General features: G+C 46.9%; 1 protein-coding gene across 1 annotated transcript; it reads left to right on the top strand.

The window, feature by feature from the left end:
- Positions 1-1,696: 1,696 nt before the first annotated feature.
- On the top strand, positions 1,697-17,459 carry SHCBP1 (SHC binding and spindle associated 1). The gene is made up of 13 exons (XM_040410418.1): positions 1,697-1,861; positions 3,138-3,302; positions 4,691-4,806; positions 8,017-8,225; positions 8,989-9,081; positions 9,610-9,849; positions 9,927-10,104; positions 12,575-12,695; positions 12,873-13,004; positions 13,806-13,924; positions 14,238-14,324; positions 14,761-14,899; positions 15,849-17,459. Exons 1-13 carry the CDS (start codon positions 1,768-1,770, stop codon positions 16,247-16,249), a joined length of 2,094 nt encoding a protein of 697 aa, XP_040266352.1. The 5' UTR covers positions 1,697-1,767; the 3' UTR covers positions 16,250-17,459.
- Positions 17,460-21,910: the final 4,451 nt, after the last annotated feature.

Below are 21,910 nucleotides of genomic sequence, written 5' to 3'. Positions count from 1 at the left end.
GAACAAAATGATACCAATAAAACCGTCACCTCATCTTGAAAAAAATGAGCCCCTATATAAGAAAATCGCTCAAAAAATAAAAATCTATAGCTCTCAGAACATGGAGACACTAAAACATCATTATTTTCTTTCAAATATGCTATTATTGTGTTAAAGTGAAATAAAAAAAAAGAAAGTAGACATATTAGGTATCGCCGCATCCGTAACAACCAGCTCTATAAAAATATCCCATGACCTAACCCCTTAGATGAAGACTGTAAAAAAAAAATGAAATAAAAACTGTGTTGAAAAAAGCCATTATTGTCACCTTACATCACAAAAAGTGCAACACCAAGCGATCAAAAAGGCGTATGTCGAACATAAGGGTACCAATAAAACCGTCACCTCATCCGTGCGTGAAAATCGCACCGCATCCGCACTTGTTTGCGGATGCTTGCGATTTTCACGCAGCCCCATTCACTTCTATGGGGCCTGCGTTGCGTGAAAAACGCAGAATATAGAACACGCTGCTATTTTCACGCAACGCACAAGTGATGCGTGAAAATCACCGCTCATCTGAACAGCCCCGCTGAAGTGAATTCACGTCACGCATTGCACCCGCGCGGAAAACTCGTGTAATCATGAAGTACAATGTGTCACGAGAAAACAATCTCTGAATGGTTTGGATAAGTAAAAGCGTTCCAAAGTTATTACCACATAAAGTAAGATATGTCAGATTTGCAAAAAATGAACTGGGCAGAAGGGCGAAAACTGGCCCGGGGTAGAAGGGGTTAGGAAAGGTTTAAAAAAATTGTTTTTAAAAATATAAAACAATTAAAAAATAATAATTCAAATCATCCCCCTTTCCTGATAAAAAAATAAAGATCATCGGCATCGCCGCGTCCCAAAATGGCAGTACTAGCAAAATATTAATGTATTTATCCTGTATGGCGAACGCCGAAATCGAAAAAAAGAATCTAAATCGACGATTTAGCTTTTTTTTTGTTGTTTTCAGTTTAATTAAAAAGTGATCAAAAACTCATATACGCTCCAAAATGGAATCAATGAAAAGTACAGATTGTTCCACAAAAAAAACGAGCCATCACACAGCTCCATGGACGGAAATATAAAAAAGGTAAAGGGTCAGATGGAGATGAAAAGAATATTTATTTTATTTATTTTTTATTATTTTTTTTTTTATTTTTTTATTATTTTTTAGTATTAAAACAAAAGAAAAACTATACATATGTGGTATCGCTGTAATCGTACTGACCTGGAAAATGAAGAGAATAGATCATTTTTACTGTGTAGTGAAAGCCGTACAAATGACACCCATAAAACTGTGGCGGAATTGCGTTTCCACCCCATTTGGATTTTTTTTGCAGCTTTCCAATACATTGTATGCAAGAGTAAATGGTGGTGGAAAAAAAACAAGTCCTTATGCGTAAAAAAAAAAAAGTTATGGCATGGTAAAAAACAAACAAAAAAAAAAACGTTAAATGGGATAAAGAACCACTTTACTTTGTAATTTATATGTACTGTCCCTTTAAGATTTATACCCGCCCGCAGTGACGACCTCCCGCCGCTAGTCGGCGCGGTGCAGTTAGGACTCCGGCCCGTAGCTGGCGCACTGCTGTTGTCGGCGCTCTGGCTACACGAAAACTCCATCTCTTTGATCGCAGCTCTGAGTGGTAAATAGGCGAGCGGCGCGGCCGTGACGTCAGAGGAGGGTGTGGCTGAGAGATTTGAACGCTGGCGCGGTCGGGCCGGGCGGACTCTGCCGTTGTCATGTTGGGTAGACTGCTGCCGCAGAACCTCTTGGGCGAGGACGAGGAGACCGACAGCTCCCAGGACCGGGGCTTCATAAAGGACGTGAAGCAGGGTAAGGAGCTAGTCTCGTCAACGTCTGGCAGATCGGGAGAACTACAAGTCCCAGCCACTCCTGTCAGTCTCTGCTCGCGCTCACTGGCACTTGTGGCCCCCACAGCCCTGCGTAGGGACTACAAGTGGCAGCAATCCCTAGTGGAGGCTCCTATGACGACAGGCACAGGAGAGGGGCCTCTAAGAACTACAAGTCCCAGCATGGCTATGGAGCTGTGTTACAGTGCTGCAGGGTGGGGAGGTGATTGGCAGCTTCTGGATGCAATCAGTGTTTCCATTCACTGGTGGCAAGCAGAAGTCTTGACACTAGTGACTGAGGTACTGAGACAAAGTCTATTAGAAAGTTGTCGTTGTGACGTGCGAAGATCAGCGGCGGTCTGTGTGGCTGGGGCGGAGATCAGCGGCGGTCTGTGTGGCCATGGGCGGAGATCAGCGGCGGTCTGTGTGGCTGGGGCGGAGATCAGCGGCGGTCTGTGTGTCCACGGGCGAAGATCAGCGGCGGTCTGTGTGTCCACGGGCGGAGATCAGCGGCGGTCTGTGTGTCCACGGGCGGAGATCAGCGGCGGTCTGTGTGTCCACGGGCGGAGATCAGCGGCGGTCTGTGTGTCCACGGGCGGAGATCAGCGGCGGTCTGTGTGTCCACGGGCGGAGATCAGCGGCGGTCTGTGTGTCCACGGGCGGAGATCAGCGGCGGTCTGTGTGTCCACGGGCGGAGATCAGCGGCGGTCTGTGTGTCCACGGGCGGAGATCAGCGGCGGTCTGTGTGGACATGGACATGCAGAGACTAGTGTAAGGGCACTGTGTCCTTTCCATGTACGGTTGTTGCACCGCTGGGTGCACCTGTAGGGAATGACATAGTTGCAGCTGCAGTCCATATCTGGTCATGGCCACGCTCTTAGAGGACACGCCCCCACACTGACAATCTGACAGAAGTCAGATTTAAAGGGGCCACGGCACTATAATGAAATGTCATAGTGGCTGTAACTGCCGTATACATCTCCAGTGAATGACGTGAGCCGCACCTGGTAGTGACCGGCAGAGGGATTTTCTTACCGCACACATCGCATCCATCTGCCTGTCACTTCAGGGTTAAACATTCCCATAATTCCCATAATTCTCTGCCGCCTGAGACCTGTGTCCAGTGATCTCCTGACCGCAGCATAACAGGACCCGTAGCTTTAAGAGCACAGCTGTCAATCACCTGGCAGCCCCGCCCCTGCTCAGCGCTGCACACTGTCCTTTAGGACACAATTCTCACTTGTCCTGTTTCTCTCCAGTCTTGTTTCAGGAGGATGAGGACAGTGACTACGGCAGCCACAAGAAACTCGGCAAGGTATCTCCGCAACGTGTCCGCGCCGGGAACGTCCTGCTCCCGGACGTCTTCCAGACCGGCAACCTCCTCTTCTACGAGAGGTTCGAGGCCTACAAGGATTATGTGCTGGGTGAGTACTGACTGGAGCTTAAAGGGGAAGTCTCACTTCAGCAAGTGGCATTAATCGTGCCTGTTTCCATGGTTACGACTACCCTGTGGTCATCTTTGTACGTTATTGGGAAAGGTTCCGGCTTTTTTTTTTTCTTTCCTATAGTGTGCAAGCACGACCACCACTGCTGGATTGCAGGGCGGTCGTAACCATGGAAACCAGCAGTGTATAATGTGATGGAAAAATGAATCCAGCCAGCAAAGGAGGCAACATGGACAATCACAATACATTAGTAATCGCTGGTGACGGGTTCCCTTTAATATGACTCCAGTGATCAGTTAGTTATCCCTTGACTTGGGGATAATGGCTAAACTTGGCACAGCCCCTTTAAGGAAGTGCATGGAACAGTCCTATCTTATTTTTTTTTTGGGGGGGGGGCAAGGTGACAAAAAAATGGTGAATTGTGCTGTTTTTATTTTTTATCTGTGACGACGTTCACCGTATAGGAAATATTTTTTAATATTTTAATAGTTTGGACTTTTTTTCTTTTCATGGCGATACATAATATGTTTTTATTGTTTATATATTTTATATGTAAAATTGGGAAATGGGGTAATTTTAAAACCATAAACATTTTTTTTTTTTATTTTTTTAAACTTTTATTTTATTTTAGAACGATTAGCCCCTTTAGGGGCCAGAACCTGGGATCTTTTCATCCCTTGTCCTATTCACCCTGATAGAGCTGTATCAGGGTGACTAGGACCGCGCGCTCTCCCTGCTGCGCTGGGCTTTGTGCACACAGCAGCAGGGAGGTTACCATGGCAGCCAGGGCTTCAGTAGCGTCCTGACTGCTGGGGCCCCGATCGGAAGCTGCCACTGCCACCAATGAGAATACTGAGGGGGAGGGGAGGATGCCTGGGGCCACTGCCACCAATGACTGTAATACTGGGTTGGGGGGGGGGGGGGGCGAACTGCACCACAAATGTAGGCTGTGGGTACCGGCGGTATCGGGGCGATGCGATCCCCATCAATTAGCCCCTGAGGGTCGGCAGATCGCCGCACGTTGTCATAGAGGCCGGCACCCGCAGCCTACATTTATAGTATTGGTTTAATTATATTCATCGTGGAGGCGCAGAGGCCAAACCCCCCTCTTCATTGGTGGCGGGGAGGGAGGGACTCTGGCAGAGAGCGGCCTGCGCCATGTACTCTAACGGATACCAGGCTGCGCAGTAGTGCAGCCTAGTATCGGAATATATAAAATCCCGGTATCTGATCGATCTGGGTCTAAAAGCATCGATAGTGCAGACACATTAGTAAATCTGGGCCGCTGCGTTTTGCGTCAGTAACGCCTCGGTGGCACAGCCCCTTTAAGCAGGGTAGTGATGTAACTCTTCATGGTTCCTAAACAGGTGACTGTAAGCCCTTGGAGGTGGGGGAGTTCGTAGCGGAGTACCTGGAGCAAGCCCTGCTCCCCTCCGGCTGGAAGGCAGTATGGCACACCGATATCTTCCAAGTGCTCGTGGAGGTTTGTGAGATTCTTTTCATTTAAAGGGATTGTCTAGTCTTGTGTGTTTATGGAAGCATCCAAATTCATATATCGCCCCGAACTGGGTGAGAGACTAAGGTAGATAATAAAAAAAAAAAAAAAAAAAACCCACAGTAGTTGCCTGCTAGATTGAATGAAGTGCCCTCCTCTTTCGGCATATCCATCATAAGTTGTGCCCAAAAGGAATGGCTGTGAACTAGACACCCCGTCATCCAGCGCCGGATACATCCCTCAGCCACAATGTAGCCAACAGCGACCTGTACCGATACATCACACCGCAACACAGCCCTCCCAAACCGTGCAGCGGCGCTGACCTCCAACACTGTACACATCGTTACAGTGTTAGGCCTCATGCACACGGCCGTTGTTTTGGTCCGCATACGAGACGCAGTTTTGGCGGCTCAGATGCGGACCCATTCACTTCAATGGGGCTGCAAAAGATGCAGTCAGCACTCCGTGTGCCGTCCGCATCTGTTGCTCTGTTCCGTGGCCCGCAAAAAAAAAATAACCTGTGCTATTCTTGTCAAGAATAGGCAGTTATATTAAAGGATGTCCGTGCCGTTCCGCAAATTGCGGAGCGCACACGGACGCCATCCGTGTTTTGTGGATCCGCGATTTGCGGTCGTGTGCCTGTAGTCTAACATCACTGATCATCTCTCCCAGCCCGCGCGTTTCCCCTCCCCTTCATCCCACCTCCCCACACTAATACAGAACGATCCCTAAACTTGGCAAAGATGGGAATACAATTAAACGCCCCCGTTCTGTAAAAAAACCCAACACAGGAACTACCTGCGCAAGCCGCCTGTCAGCCAGGACATCACACACATAACTGAGCGATCGCTGCACCCAGAAATAAACTCAACAGATCTTTCTACCAAAGTTCATACATATTGATTGATTAATTTGCCTAATCATTGACGCATTTATACAGCACAGCAGCGCTGATCTTCTCCAGCACAGCCTGCTACACTGTGTGATTGCTTGTCTAGGGATCGCCCCCCTCTCCCCGTACACGGAGCAGCCTCCCTGGCATCTGCCGTCTTGCCCACCGTACAGGGCAGCCGCTGTCCACACAAAGTACATGGTACCGTGCACTTGTGGTCTCTGCAGACCCAGCTCTGATGACTGCCTCCTACCATGGGAGGTAGCAGCGATGGCCTTCATGCCTCTACTCGCCAGGTCCTCTCGGACTCTTTACCGCCCTGATGATTAGTCAGACCGCTTTGTGAGCGCTCTGTCCGATCAGATGCAGTCGGGGATCTGCTGGGTACCCCTGACTGCAGAATGTAAGGCCCAGGTCATCTGGTTATCATTGTATAATCAAGTTCTGCAACATTTAGAGAATTTTTCTTTTTGTGCTTCAGTTCCTCACCAAATGAAAGAGCTCTGCTAGCTCTCAGTGAATGGCGACATTCTTGTTTTCCATTCAGAGGCTGAAAACCTGTAAAGAGCTTGTTCTACTGTCAGACAGCTGATGTGTTGTTGCAGTGTATAAATCAAGAGCTAGATACATTTGCAGCAGCATCGATCTCCTACTCTTGCAGGAATATTGATACATTGTAACCAGGGTTTTTCGAAGAGCAAGCAGAGATCTTGAAAGCAATGATGGCCCGGAGCCCAAAAAAAATGTGTTTAGAAAGTTGCAAAAAGAGGGAATTCCCATAAAGAACATTTATCGCCAATTTACAGGATCAACCGCTGGGGCCCCTAGCGATCCTGAGAACAGGGGTCCTCTGTGTGAATGGACTGGTGGGGGGGGGGGGCGGTTACATTTGTGACCGATGCTCCATTCACTTCTATGGGATTGATGAAGATAGCCGAGCGCTGTACTTGGTCAGTCTCATAGAAGTGAATGGAGTGGTGGTCACGTTCCCGCCTCCACTCCATTCACGGCAGTGATACTTTTATGTTACATTTATGACGCTGTAAATCCCTTTCCAATTTCAAGTTCCACTTAGGCCCACACGGGCGAGTATTCCGCGCGGATGCGATTCGCTGTTCACATGAGCGGTGATTTTCACGCATCACTTGTGTGTTGCGTGTAAATCGCAGCATGCTCTATGTTCTGCTTTTTTCACGCAACGCAGGCCCCATAGAAGTGAATGGGGTGGCGTGAAAATCGCAAGCATCCGCAAGCAAGTGCGGATGCGGTGCGATTTTCACGCACGGTTGCTAGGAGACGATCGGGATCGAGACCCGATCATTATTTTCCCTTATAACATGGTTATAAGGGAAAATAATAGCATTCTGAATACAGAATGCATAGTACAATAGCGCTGGAGGGGTTAAAAAAATAAAATAAAATTTAACTCGCCTTAGTCCACTTGATCACGTAGCCGGCATCTCCTTCTGTCTCCTTTGCTGAACAGGACCTGTGGTGAGCATTAATTACAGGAACAGGACCTTTGGTGACGTCACTCCGGTCATCACATGGTACGTCACATGATCTTTTACCATGGTGATGGATCATGTGATGACCAGAGTGACGTCACCAAAGGTCCTTTACCTGTAATTAATGCTCACCACAGGTCCTGTTCAACAAAGGAGACAGAAGGAGATGCCGGCTACATGATCAAGTGGACTTTAAGGTGAGTTAAATTATTTTTTTATTTTTTTTAACCCCCGCAGCGCTATTGTACTAAGGATTCTGTATTCAGAATGCTATTATTTTCCCTTATAACTATGTTATAAGGGGAAATAATACAATCTACAGAACACCGATCCCAAGCCAGAACTTCTGTGAAGAAGTTCAGGTTTGGGTACCAAACATGCAGGATTTTTCTCACGCAAGTGCAAAACGCATTACAATGTTTTGCACTCGCGCGGAAAAATTGCGGGTGTTCCCGTAACGCACCCGCACATTTTCCCGCAACGCCCGTGTGAACCCAGCCTTAGGGCGCACTCACACGACCGTATTTGTGTCCGCATCCGGATGCGTTCATTTCAACGGGGCCACAAAAGATGCGGACAGCACACACTGTCCGTACTTCTGTTCCGTGTTCTCGCAAAAAAAAAAAAAAAAAAAAGATGGCGCGTGTCCTATTCTTGACAAGAATAAGGATTTCTATGATAGGGCTGGCCGCGTGCGTTCCGCATCTTGCAGGTATCCGTGTTTTTTGCAGTTCCGCAACTTGCGGAGCGGAGAACACATGCTGTCATCTGATCGAGCCCTTACTCTGACCTCGGCAGGTGACGGAGGTGTCCTGCTCCAGCCGGAAGGCGGTGGTCCAGCCGTGTGAGCCCTTCTTGTGCGAGTGCTTCGTGGAATGCGTTAATGAACAGAGCATCCGCGACCTGCTGGAGGTGAAGGAGCAGAAGGTTCCTCTCCAGGAGCTCCACTTGGTGTTCGATGATTCGGCGGAGTATGCCCAGACTGCGATGGCTATAGAACATGTCAGGTTGGTGACGAGAAACCTTTAACTTGCGTATGGCCGAGTCCGGTACATTGATCGCAACGTATACTCCTTGCCGCTGACCCATCCACAAAGGCAATGCCCAACTCTACAACCAAACTAAATGACAAATAAAGCAACTTCACTGCAGGTCTTACATTTCCTATTGTTTTCTGTCTGCAGCTCCCCTGCAGGTTGTGCGTCTCCATGGTAACAGACTACAAAGTCTGAGTAGTCTGACCCTGGAGTCTCGTACTTTATTCTGTTTGTAATTCTGGTAGATTAGCCAGAAGTAGAGGACAGATAGAAGGAAATATGGCTGTGGGATCAGACTACAGTGTTTGTTGTCTGTTACCATGGAGATGCATAGACTGCAGATGAGCTGTAGGAACGGACCTACAGGACATTGTTAATTGTAAAGTTACTCATTTTTCATTTTATATGCATTACAGGGAATGCGATGGGGTTTATCCAAGATTAGGAAAATATGGCTGCTCCCATGGGTTGTGTGTGGTATGGCAACTCCACTGCCTTGAAGTGACTGTGGCTGAGTCGCAGTACCACACACAGTCTGTGGACAGGTGTGGCACTGTTTTTGGGGGGAAAAAAAAGCAACCATGTTTGTATTAATCTGAACAACCCCTTTAATTCCTTTATAGCTGTAGTAGTTCTGGTAATTGGAGTATATCAGGACTTTGCTTTTCCTGCAGTGCTCTTGATGGCTAGCGCATGTGGCTGCATGTAACTGTCCATGCCTTCTACATTGCAGATTCTTCTACCAGAACATCTGGCGTTCCTGGGATGATGAGGAAGAGGATTATTTTGATTATTTCACGAGATTCGCTGAACCTCGGTTACGCCTGTAAGGACCGCACGGAGGAGTACAGGATGAGGGTGTTATCTGTGTGTTTGATCACTTAAAGGGGTTCTGCACTTTGTTTTAACTGATGATCTTTCCTCTGGATAGATCAGCTTCTGACCGGGAGGGGTCCGACACCTGGAACCCCCGCCGATCAGCTGTTTGAGAAGGCAGCGGTGCTCCAGCAGCGCCGCGGCCTTCTCACTGTTTACCGCAGGCCCAGTGACGTCACGACTAGTATCAAGTGGCCTGGGCGTGGCTAAGCTCCGTTCACTTGAATGGAGCTTAGCCCCGCCCAGGCCAGTTGATACTAGTCGTGATGTCACTGGGCCTGCGGTAAACAGTGAGAAGGCCGCGGCGCTGCTGGAGCGTCGCTGCCTTCTCAAACAGCTGATCGGCGGGGGTCCTGGGTGTCGGACCCCCGCCATTCAGAAGCTGATGATCTATCCAGAGGATAGATCATCAGTTTAAACCAAGTGCAGAACCCCTTTAAGGTCCCCCCCTTCTTTTTTCTTTTTTTCTTTTATTAAGACATTATGACATTTTGGAAGACCGGATCCCATCATTGCTGGTGTTGGAATATCAATCCCTCCTGACTCGCTGTGAACAAGTTTATTCCCAGTTCAGCAACCTCCGGAACACATTATCCAACAGGGACTCTGACTCGGACTGCGAGCTAGACAACGTCTCCATGGTAGAAGGCATGAAGATGGACGGCGAGTTGGAGAATTTGAAGAGGAAACTGAAACTCGTTGAGAACCCCCTCCTGAGGTATTGGCGCTTACTGCTGAGTGGCTCTCCCTGGTGAACCTCACACACACTCATGGTTCCTTCTGTTGTATTTGTAGGTATCTCTTCTGTTATCAGAAAAGTTCAGAGTCTTGTAGCTTGAAAAAGAAAGGCCCTCGACCTACAGGAGAATGTATCATTCATGTTGTATCTACAAGTATGTCCATTGAAACGTTGACCAGTTTGACCAGGGATCGTCTGATGCCACAGTCTTGTAACCAAAGTCAGGAAATTCAGGTAAGATTCTAATTGGGCTACACACTTGCGGTAGTCTTTTCCGGCATGCTGTTCCGGCGGGGGAACAGCCTGCCGGATCTGTGCTACTGCAAGTCCACTATGCCGCCGGAAGTCCGCTCCGGCCCCATTCGCTATATTGCCGAGGGGCGGCTGGACGAAAATTGCAGCACGCTGCGGCTTTTGTCCGGCCGCCTCTCCTTGTTTGCCATGCTGTGGCCGGACCTCCGGCCCACCCCCATTATAGTAAATGGGGCCAGAGCGAACCTCCGGCGGCACGGTGGACTTGCGTTAGCACAGGAACAGCCTGCCGGAAAAGCCAGCCCGCTGGAACAGCCTGCCGGAAAAGGCTACCGCAAGTTTGAAAGTACCCTTATAGGTATTTTTTTTATGAGCTTATGTAAATACAGAAAAGTGCCTAAATCTTCCAGAATGCTCACCACCAGGTGATGCCATAATAGCTGGAAAATAGTTACTTTTTATTTTTAATGATCTTGCCCAGTTCTCTGCTGCACCTTTGTTTGGATGCTACTAGGGCTTACTGTGGGCTTCATTACCAATGTAAAGGACTACAGATCCCATGGTTCCTCTCTTAAAGACTTTACTACAAGGATAAGGTGGTGCTGTAATTAGTCAGTGTCTTTACTCTGCTGCTCTTTCACCTACTCTACACGGTCTGCTGCCAAACATGGGAAACAGATTGCCTCAAGAGATGGGGATGAGGGGGAAGAGATCTTCCTTCTTGGAATTTTTTACGTTCAATAAGTCTTTATTGAGATTTTTCCATTTATCCAGAATAGTCATAGATATAATATATAAAAAAATCAGTGCAATAACATCCATACATCACAGTATAGAATAACAATATGCAGGGTAGTGCGTTGTATAAACATCGAGATGCAATATCATGTTACCTGAGGTGTCCAAAACTGGCAGGATAATAAATCTAGGCAGACTTTTGACAAAAATGTAAGAACATTGAAAATAGAAAATAGCTAGAACATAAGAAAAGAAAGGCAGAGAGATTTACATTAATCTTACTGTCGTGGTGTGTGTGTGTCCTCTGATTTTTAATGAGCATTGTCAGTGTAACATATGTTGAACATGTATAGCCATGTAGGTCCAACGTAATCCTAATTAACTTTCAGGAGAGAGGTTGGTCCATTGTGCCCATTCTGTTTCAAACCTACCCAACATGAAATTCTTGTGGGCCAACATTTTTTCGTAGGATCTAGTAGTGTCCACAGCATTTATAATTTCTTGTATCTTTGGGATCGTTGAACTCTTCCAGTACCTGGTAATGGCTAGTTTTGTAGCCAAAAACAAGTGCATAGATATAGTTCTGAATTTATATGGGATTTCGGTAAGGTCTATAAATAATAAAGCTAGAGCCGGGTCTCTGTTTAGCTTGTGACCTGTTGCCCTTTCGACTAGTTGAAAGACACTAGACCACAATTCTCCCAATAGGGGGCAGTCCCAAAGTATATGTAGTAGGGATCCCTTGCCACCGCATCCCCTCCAGCACAGCAGTCCCGAGCCCGGAAAAATACTATTTAGTCTCAGGGGTAAAATACCACCTAAGTAATGTTTTTGAATATGACTCTAAATGTGATACGCATTTCAATCTCTTGGTCGCAAAATTTATAGCTATGGACCACTGTGCTGGGGAGATACCACGTCCCAACTCCAGTTCCCATGACAGAATGGGAGCTGTTTTAATAAAGGAATTTTTTCTGCCCAGAAAGGCGTAGAGTGGGCGGACTCCTTTCCAATTGGACTGCTTCAGGGTCCACTGATTCAGGAGCTCCATGTGTACATTTACTGTTAGTGTAGGGTTAGAGGATCTTGGAATTTTTTACCATGACTAAAACATTGATGGACTGTCCTTAAGCCATCATTGTTTGAATATTAGAGGTCCACGCCCCACTGATCATCAGTCTATTTGTGGCTAGATATTTTGCCTTACGTAGGCACCCAACATCTACGACCCATTCCTCCAATGAATTTTTATATGAAGTATGGCTGCATGAGCACCGGACCCCCACATTTCTCAACCGCTGAGGCCACTGTAGCTAAAAGTAGATCATGCTCACTTCTTTGCTGCACCTTTGTTTTGATGCTGCCAGGGCTTGCTGTTCATGGCATTACCATTGTAAAAGGGCTACAGTTCCCATGGTTCGTCTCTTCTCTCACAGACATTGCTTCTATTTAGAGCTGTTTTCCCAGCTACACAGTTCACCTTACATCCCAATTAATTTGTATGAGAGAGTGCAGGCCCCAACATACATTATTATACCATGTAATGTACTATGCATAAAAATATAAAAAGGTTGTGGTGAGACAAACCCTTTAGGTTACTAGTAACGCTGCCATCATCACAAGAGCCAATGCACACATAATGTTCAGTAGATCTGGTCGAGTTCACCTACCTAGTACAGAAATGTGAGCGTTGATATTTTTCTTCTTTTCTCAGTTCCATAAAGATATCCTGGAGGCTGTGAATGCATGCTATGATGGAGATTTGGTCTTGGTCTGTCCCGGCCAATACGTTGTATACGGTCAGATCTGCATTGCGGACTCTATACATATAGAAGGTAATAACACGTGGTCCTTTTGATGGGATGAGATTGGCACTTATCAGCAGGGAGCAGTCAGCGCACTCTCTTATGGTCAGTGAGACTCTCTACAATCCCTAGAAGGGGCCAGATCTGTGGCCCTCTGTCCTGTGGTTATTTGATGGGTCTTTCCTAATTACCTTTTCCCTTTTCCAGGTTATGGCATGCCGGATGACATCATCATAGAAAAGAATGGGAAAGGAGACAAGTTTGTGGAGTGTGCCGGGGCCCATGTGAAAATTTCCAACATGAAGATCATCCAGCACAATGCAGTGGAAGGCATAGTCAGTAAGTGCACGGAGCCTCACGGGCGGCATGTCAGCCAATAGCCGCGATGCTAGGAAGGCTAGTCCCTGTCGTGGCCTGCTATTGGCTCCACCCTTCCCCCATAAGCGACGCGGGTAAGTCAGTGTGTGGAATCTGATCATTGGTGCAACCCTGCGCTTTAAAGGGGTTGTCAGGTTTCATGATATTGATGTCCGATCCTCGGGATAGGTCGTTGGGATCAGATTGGTGGTTGTACGACTCTGAATGCTGTTTGTAGGGGTCGTGGTGCAGGGTAATTACAGCTTTTTCTTCCAATTGCTTGAATGAGAGAGGAAACCTTCAATCCTACACTAGCACCATCGCCTCCTTCAAGCAGCTGATCGGCAGAGGTGCCAAGAGTCAGACCCCCACCGATCTGGTATTGATGACCTGTCCTGAGGACAGGCCATCACTTGTAAAGGAGAGGACAAATTCTTTACAATAATTTTCTGGGAGCATATGTATGTATTTTTTTTTAAATTCTTTTTTTAAGTGCTACAAAGGGTTAAAATAAACCATGTTCACCCTGACTGGTTCCAAAGTACTGGTCCGGTACCACCAGGGGTAGTGATTGGCTAACCGGCCTTTCCAGTGTGTGAAACCAGGACCAGGAAATGAGCAACGGGGACAGGACCGGTGCCGGAGTGGCAGGGAATGGGGTGCGAGTGGGTTTTATTTATAGCCCATTAAAAATAATTCCTCACCGAACCCCTTGCACTCTCTCTGCTGTGTTCCCCCGGCCTGTCCTCTGTTTGGGCTGATTTTCTTGTATGTGATCCTCAGGTATCCTCGGGGGTAAGACCGAGTTGGAGAACTGCGTGTTACAGTGTGACACAACTGGCATCACCGTGAAGAAATCGGCCGAACTGGTGATGAAGTATTGCGACCTGTATGGAGCCAAGGTAAAAAAATAAAAATAACAAATGGCTGATGGGCGATGGCCCGTATACAGCGACGTTATGTGTGGTCACCACATGAGTGTATCAGGAGTCACTTGGACCGGATTAGAAAAAATAAATATTTTTTATTTTCCAGAACTGGCACCCCCCTTGGGCCATGTCTGGTATTACAGCTTAGACCCTTCACTTAATGAAGTGAGTCTTCTAATCCTGGGCAACCCTTTAAAGGGTTACTCCTCTGATACAGTAATCCTCGTCACTGGGTTACACCCTTTCTTGCCTGTATGTCCGTTCACAATGTCCTTGTTTGATCCAGGGTGCCGGGGTGGAGATCTATCCCGGAAGTAACTGCAGCCTGATTGACAACGGCATTCACCACTGCAGAGATGGGATCCTCATCAAGGTATGGCCCGTCAGTCCACACAATTCTTCTACATACATGCAATCTGCTCTCCTCTGGCAAAGCCCATGTTATAGCTGAGAAGCTGGCGATTGTGTAATACCTGGTACCTGGTCAAGCTTTCTTCCCCCTCAAATAGACAACCACATTTAAAGGGGCATTATTCTGTAACAAAATAGTGCCGGGACTTGGCTCAACTTCTCCCCTGGTCATTGATTCTGAGTTGATATTGACTGAGTCTTAAAAAAATAAAAATCCCTGGGCACCTTGAGCACCTGCTGGCGCCTGGGCAGCATAGATGGTTTTGCATGTGATTTTTAGGATTGATGTTCCTTTAAATTTTCGGTGCAAAATAGGAGCCCCCGTTGCCCTATATCAAGGGTTAGTATCTTGGTTTAGTTATTACATTCAGCTTGGACCTGGTGTTCCTATTTTTCAGGACTTTATCGATGAGGTGCACGATCTTCCCAAAATCACACTTGAAAATAACGTCATCCATAACAACGAGGGCTATGCTGTTCTGCTGGTGAAGCCGGGGGCTGTAACGGATGGACTGAGGCCAGAGACCGGGCAGGAGGGTGAGTTCCAATTATCCAGTCTGCTTTTTTGGGGGGGGGGTTTACATAAATCGGGGCTCGTTCACACACTCCGAGTGGTAATTACTGCAGTGGGCTTCTGCTGGGTTTTCTACTGCGCTATGGCTGTGTGAATGGGCCATTACTGCTCCATAGACAAAGGCCTCGTGCACACGATTGTATGTATTTTGTGGTCGGCAAAGTATTGATACCATCTGTGTTACATCTGCATTTTTTTGCAGACCCATTGACTTCAGTGGGTCCGCGGTCTGCATTTTGCAGCCAAGGAAAGGACTCTGATGGCAGCAGGGAGAGGTTGTACACAGTAGGTCAGAGTGTGGAGGAAGGGCAGATCACACAGACTGTAGATGGGGAGGAAAGTGCATACATTGCAGTTTGTAGAGAGAGGACAGCAGCATCCTGGACACACAGATCTAGCATTTATTATGGGGAAGGACACGCCCACATAAGAAAAGTCTGGAACGAGGAGCAGGTCGATATCAGAGTCTCAAACTAACTTGTGTTAAAATCAAAGTGAAATGTGTCCAAAGCCATAGAGCTTTACATAGTAACATAGTGTATAAGGTCGAAAAAACCCACATGAAACCTATGTCATTCTATTTTTCATATCCAGGAAACTATTTTGTTCTCCCCCCCCCCCCCATCACCACAGCAGAAACTGCACCGCTTTGGTCAATGGTCCCGGCCTGGTATTGTAGTAGTCTGGTGAATTTTGCTCAGCTGCAATACCAAACACAACCTGTAGACAAGAGTGGCGCTGTTCCAGAAGGGCAATGGGTGGGGGGCTTGGTGCAGGACCTATTTCTAATCTTGTGTAACCACTCAAGCCCCCTGGGGACAGGAAACCATGTCAGTGCGTTCTCTGTTCTGTGATGTGGACTATGTTGCGTCTATCATAGTTCTAACCAGATTTCATTCCCCTCCCCCCCAGCTACCAATATGGATGCTAATCTAGTGGAAGATAACGGATCTTCGGATGTGATACAGCAGGAATCTGAGGAGGTGTTGCACCCAGAGGATGAGGATAACCAGCCCCCAGCATCGTCCGAGCTGGTGCCAGAAGGTGGCGCCGACCTCCTCCCCGCAGACGTAGATCACAGCGCAAGCGACTACTGCATCGCCAGCGAAGATGTGGACGGTAACCAGGCCATTGTGTCTGAACTGACCGCAAACTGCCGGAGGAAGACCATGATCCACAAGAAAAGACTCAGCACCCTGGGGATCACCAAAGCCGAGGACGAGCAGATCATGTCCCAGGAGATGTTCGTCTCCATCGCCCATAACCAGTTTAAACGCAACGGGAAGGGAAGCTTCGGGACGTTCCTCTTCTAAGCCGAGGTCCTGACCGCCGCACGCCTGAGTCTCACTGGCCGATCTCCGTTACCCTATTTAAATGACTTAAATTGCACATTGTACATATGACTGTTTCTTACTGCATTTTGCACCGTGTTCTTTGTAATCGCTCATCTGCCCTTATACTGGGAGCACTGGGAATAGTGGAAGCTTCACACAGGCGGTTGACTCATTTGGACAATCCCTGTTTGTTGGAAGGGGCCCCTTCAAAATCCATCTGCTTTCTGCTGAGATCCCCATTGATCAGCCACAGTCTGCCTTCTTGTTCCCTGCAGCACCCCCACAGGAGAAAACGAGCATTACATGCTGTGTCTAGAAATGAATGGGATTGAGGTGTGATGTGCAGATGTGATGGGTCCCCTATTCTTTACACTGCTGGCTGAATTTTGAAACCTGTTTTATATTACCATTTTTTTATTTTAATTTTATGAAATATAAAAATTTATACAATTTTACAGAAAAAAATTCCAGTTTTCATGAGCATTTTCTTCCATATAGGCAGTGGGGGGAGGGGTGACACCACCCACGCTGCAGGTTAATAAGAATATTTGGTTTAGCCTGGAGAAAATCTTAAATTTATTATAATATTTAGCTCCTTCAAAGGTCCCGAGACCCCCTGTCTGTGTGCCAGACTTCAGTATAGAGGCAGATACTGTAATCCTATAGCGCTTGCGCTGTGCAATATTCCCCGATCCTCACCGCATATTAATCAATGGCTAGAGTTTGTCAGGTTCAGTCTTTTATAATCATGTCTGTGTGAAAGCTGCTGCAACTTTGTGACATACTTTTGTATCAACTATGCATCTTTTTTCAGGAGCTCTGCTTGCTGGCAGTGAAAGGGACCATTCTTCTTTACAGCCAGAGAGTGAAAACCATCCATATCGAGTCATGTAACACAGTTGAGGGTTGGTAACAATTTATCAGATTGTATACATTGTAACAAACTTCTAATGTGTCAGCAGTACTCGGTCAGATAAGGGAGAATATTCCTTGACAGGAAGCAGTGATCTTACATGGTGACGTCTGTGACGTTCCAGCTTTGCACTTTGTCTCTACCCGTCCTGTATTTTATGCATGTCTCTTGTCCGATCAGGTGCTGTATCGGCAGGGTTCCCCGTTTTGCCCTTGGGTACAGCACATGCCCGCTCTGTATTTAAAGCTACGGTATCTTCAGTAAATAAAATGAGTGTCCGTGTAGATTATTTTTAATGGTGTGTTCAAGGCTTTGTGTCTTCTAACCACGACAGGCTTCCTCCTGCACACAGCAATCATGGGTTCTGTATGTTTGGCTATGGAACAGCAGCGCGTCAGGATGAAGACCACAGAAAACCTGGGGGGTGGAGGTTTCACATGATTAAAAAATTCACTGTCTGTATTGACATGTGCACGAAGTGTATGCGACTGCATTTATATATGTAACTAATCTAAATGAAAGGTTCAGCTACTCTAGAGCTGCGCTCACAGCTGCATTGGTTGTGATTGGAAACAGTCACCAAGCTTGTTGTCAGGCATGCCCCTAATAGAGCAGCGCTGTGGATCGGTGGTGAGCATTCTTGCCCTGCAGCTCGGGGGTCTTGGGTTAAAGTCAGCTCAGTGGAGTTTGTATAGTCTACCTGTGTCTCCAGACATTGAACAAGCAGGGCTGGCCAACCTGTGTCTCTCCAGCTGTTGTAAAACTACAACTCCCACCAGGCCCTGCTGTAGGCAGACTGGGCATGCTGGGAGTTGTAGTTTTGCAACAGCTGGTGAGCCGTAGGTTGGCCTGCAGAATAGTGAGTGCAGCTCTGGAGTACAGGGTGGGCCATTTACTCAGGATCAGTAATGTATGTACACAGTGACTCCACCAGCAGACTAGTGAGTGCAGCTCTGGAGTATATTACAGGCTAAGTGATGTAGATCGGATACAAAGTAAATGTCATCCTTTGCATGTGGTCTTGGTACAGATGTCCTCCTCCTGCCTGGTGCACGCGGCTCCCTGGCTGTAAGGTGCGGTATAAATCTCATTTTGCTCTGACTGAAATGATTGCACTAATGTTCAATTAGTGAAGCTGTTGTATTGATAAAGCAGTAAAACGCTGCAGTACTTAATTACGGACGTCTCGGAGTATTCGCAGAGCTGGACTGCAGGCTGGGTGGCTTCAGCAATGTTTTCCATGTGTGTTCCGTATTTTTTGCGGACCCTTTGACTTGAATGGGGCCTCGGACCGTGATTTGCAGAACAATAATAGGACATGCACTACTTTTTTGCGGAATGGAAATATGGAAACGGAATGGACACGGAGTACCTTTTGTTTTTTTTGCAGACCCATTGAAGTGAATGGTTCCGTATACGGTCCGCAAAAAGAACGGAAGCGGAAAGAAAATGCGTTCGTGTGCATGAGCCCTTAGGCTGGCTTTACATGTTCAGGTTTTTCGATGCAGTTTTTGAAGCCATGGAAAGGCCGAGTCTTACTTTTGGAATCTCTTGGCTTTACCTGTCAAAAACTGCATCAAAAAGCCTGAAATAGCCTAAAACCAGGTACAGCGCCCATCTTGTATCACATCAGCGTTCAGCAGATCCGGTAGACTTCTGGCTGGGAACAGCCTGCCGGATCCGTTGCGGCCGCGCCCTGCTGGAATTCTGTCCGACCCCATTCCCTACAATGGGAAACAGACCTAATTTACCAACATGTTTCTTCATGATGCAAATGAGTAGTTAAAGGGGTTGTCCGGGTTCAGAGCCCTTGCCCTACGCGATACATCCAGGGCAAGGGAGCGCATCGGAGCATGAGATGCTCCGATACTAACATCAGGGGGGGAAATATGGGTATGTCCGGGGTTCAGAGCTGAACCCCTTTAAGTGCACAGAAGGTGGCCCTTGGTGCACACAACTCCTCATTTACATATGGAAACTCGAGCAACAAATCACTGAGGCCTCACGCACACGACCTTTGTTTTGGTCCGCAGTTTTTCAATGGGGGCCGCAAAAGATGTGGACAGCACTCCGCGCGCTGTCCGCATCCGTTGCTCCGCTCCGTGGCCCCGCAAAAAAAATATAACCTGTCCTATTCTTGGCCCGTTTTGCGGACAAGAATAGGCAGTTATATCAATGGCTGTCCGTGCTGTTACGCAAATTGCAGACAGCTCAGTGGAGTACGGGCTGTAGACACTATCAGTCAGGACTACAGCAGCAGCAGGGCGTACGGGCAGGAGCGCATATTACTGCCCGTGCCCCCCCCCGGAGGATTACTAACTCCTGGCATAGCACATGTCTACCCTGCATCCGTGTACTAGGCCAGGATTAGCTGAGCGCAGCGGCTTCTGCTAAGTTGCTGACATGCCGTTCTCTTAGTTTAGCGGAGCAGGAGCCGCTCCGCTAATCCTGGCATAGTACATGGTTGCAGGGTACACATGTGCTATGCCAGGAGTTAGTAATCCTCCGGGGGGCTCCTGCCCGTACGCACTGCTGCTGCTGCAGTCCCTACTGATGAAGTGTCTACAGCCCGTACTCCGTACACTGGTGAGCTGTCTGCGGTGTACGGGGGGAACTGTAATAAAATACTATAATAAAAATACAAAATCCACGAATAAAGCATATTAGAAAAACTATTATTAGGGACATGTTAGGGCGGGTTCACATCACCGTTATGGATTCCGTTTTTGTTTTCCATTATAACATGGTTATAACGGAAAATATCAGAATCCATAAGATGGAAGCCTTTAAAAGAGATATTCCGTTTTGCTGTCCGTCATAATAGAAGGCTATGGGACGCATAACGGATCCGTCTGGTTTCCTGTCGACGGATCTGTTATGATTGCCCATAGACTTCTATTATGACCGAAAGCAAAATGGAATCTCGCACAAAGGCTTCCGTTTTGACTTCCGTCTTATGGATTCCGTTATTTTCCGTTTTAACCTTGTTATAACGGAATCCATAACGGTGATGTGAACCCGGCCTTATTCTAATTTTACTCAAAAGTTTAGACACTCTTTAATAAATTTGGTGCAGAAATGTCCTTTATGTTGGCCGTCAGCATTTCTGGGGTGTAAATAGGAAGCGAACACCCCGGTAAGCCAGAGAACACTGCCCCTGTCTACAAAAATCTAGAAAAAAAACTCAAAATGCGTCAGGTGTTCATCGTGTGCTGAGCGAGTAGTCTGGTCTGGTCAGTGGTTTGTACAGTCCTTAGAGTTCTTGTAGCAGCTCCTATTACCGCACAACCTGGTATTTTCTGCCATTGTCCTTAATGGACCTTTCCATCAGAATGTAGGACTGCAGGAGCTGTGTGCGCAGCGTCCCGTTCTGTGCAGTCCTCGCTGGATGTCCCGGCCGCGGTCAGTGACCTGGAAACTACATTCTGAGCAGACAGTTATATTAGGAAATAATGGAAGATTTCTGCAAAAAGCATTGTCCTTCATCGTTCAAGGTGACTGGATCTCCAATGTCTGAAGAGCTGCTCAAGTCATGACAGATATCATCACCACAGGAAGAGGTTTTTTACCAAACATCAATTCATGAGTTGTAACTGTCCCTCCCGTCATACCTCAGGCTGCCGCTTTTGCTCTGCGCGATTTAGCGCAGGGAAAAGGAGAGCATCGGAGCCTGAACTGCTCCGATGCTCAAGTCAGGGGGGCTGCCGGGGTGAAAATGGAGGGATGTCCGGGTTCAGAGCTGAACCCCTTTAATACAAGCCACTTACTAATGTATTGTTATTATCCATATTGCTTCCTTTGCTGGCTGGATTCATTTTTCTATTACATTATATACTACCTGTTTCCATGGTTACAGACCACCCTGCAATCCATCAGTGGTGGTCGTGTTTGCAGAATATAAGAAAAAGCACTAGCCTATGTGCGCTCCCATGGTCCCGGGCACCAGAGAGGCTCACGTTTTTTCCTATAGTGTGCAAGCACGACCACCACTGATGGATTGCAGGGTGGTCTGTAACTATGGAAACGAGCAGTGTATTAATGTGATGAATCCAGCCAGCAAAGGGAGCAATATGGACAATCACAATACATTAGTAAGTAGCTTGTATTAACTTTCTCTACATGATATATGCAACCTACTGAAGTGGGACAACCCCTTTAATGATTTATGCATGAGATACCGTACAAAGAGCAGGGGACGGGGAGTGACCACAATGGGAGTGAGCACATTTCTGGCTTAGATTGATGGCTGTCAGTTTTGAATGTCATTCAACTCTAGGCCTGAAAATACTACCCCTATGTACAAGAATATAACTACTATAATACAGTCTCCTATGTACAAGAATATAACTACTATAATACTGCTCCTATGTACAAGAATATAACTACTATAATACTGCTCCTATGTACAAGAATATAACTACTATAATACAGTCTCCTATGTACAAGAATATAACTACTATAATACTGCTCCTATGTACAAGAATATAACTACTATAATACTGCTCCTATGTACAAGAATATAACTACTATAATACTGCCTCCTATGTACAAGAATATAACTACTATAATACTGCTCCTATGTACAAGAATATAACTACTATAATACTGCTCCTATCTACAGGAATATAACTACTATACTTTATTTTTTATTCATTGGTGGCCAGTGCGGCCCCACATCCCTCCCTCCCCTGTATTATATTCATTGGTGGCCAGTGCGGCCCCCCTCC

The sequence above is a fragment of the Bufo bufo genome, chromosome 10 (assembly GCF_905171765.1).
Source record: "Bufo bufo chromosome 10, aBufBuf1.1, whole genome shotgun sequence".
Lineage (NCBI taxonomy): Eukaryota > Metazoa > Chordata > Amphibia > Anura > Bufonidae > Bufo > Bufo bufo.
This window is presented reverse-complemented; position numbering and strand designations above follow the sequence as displayed.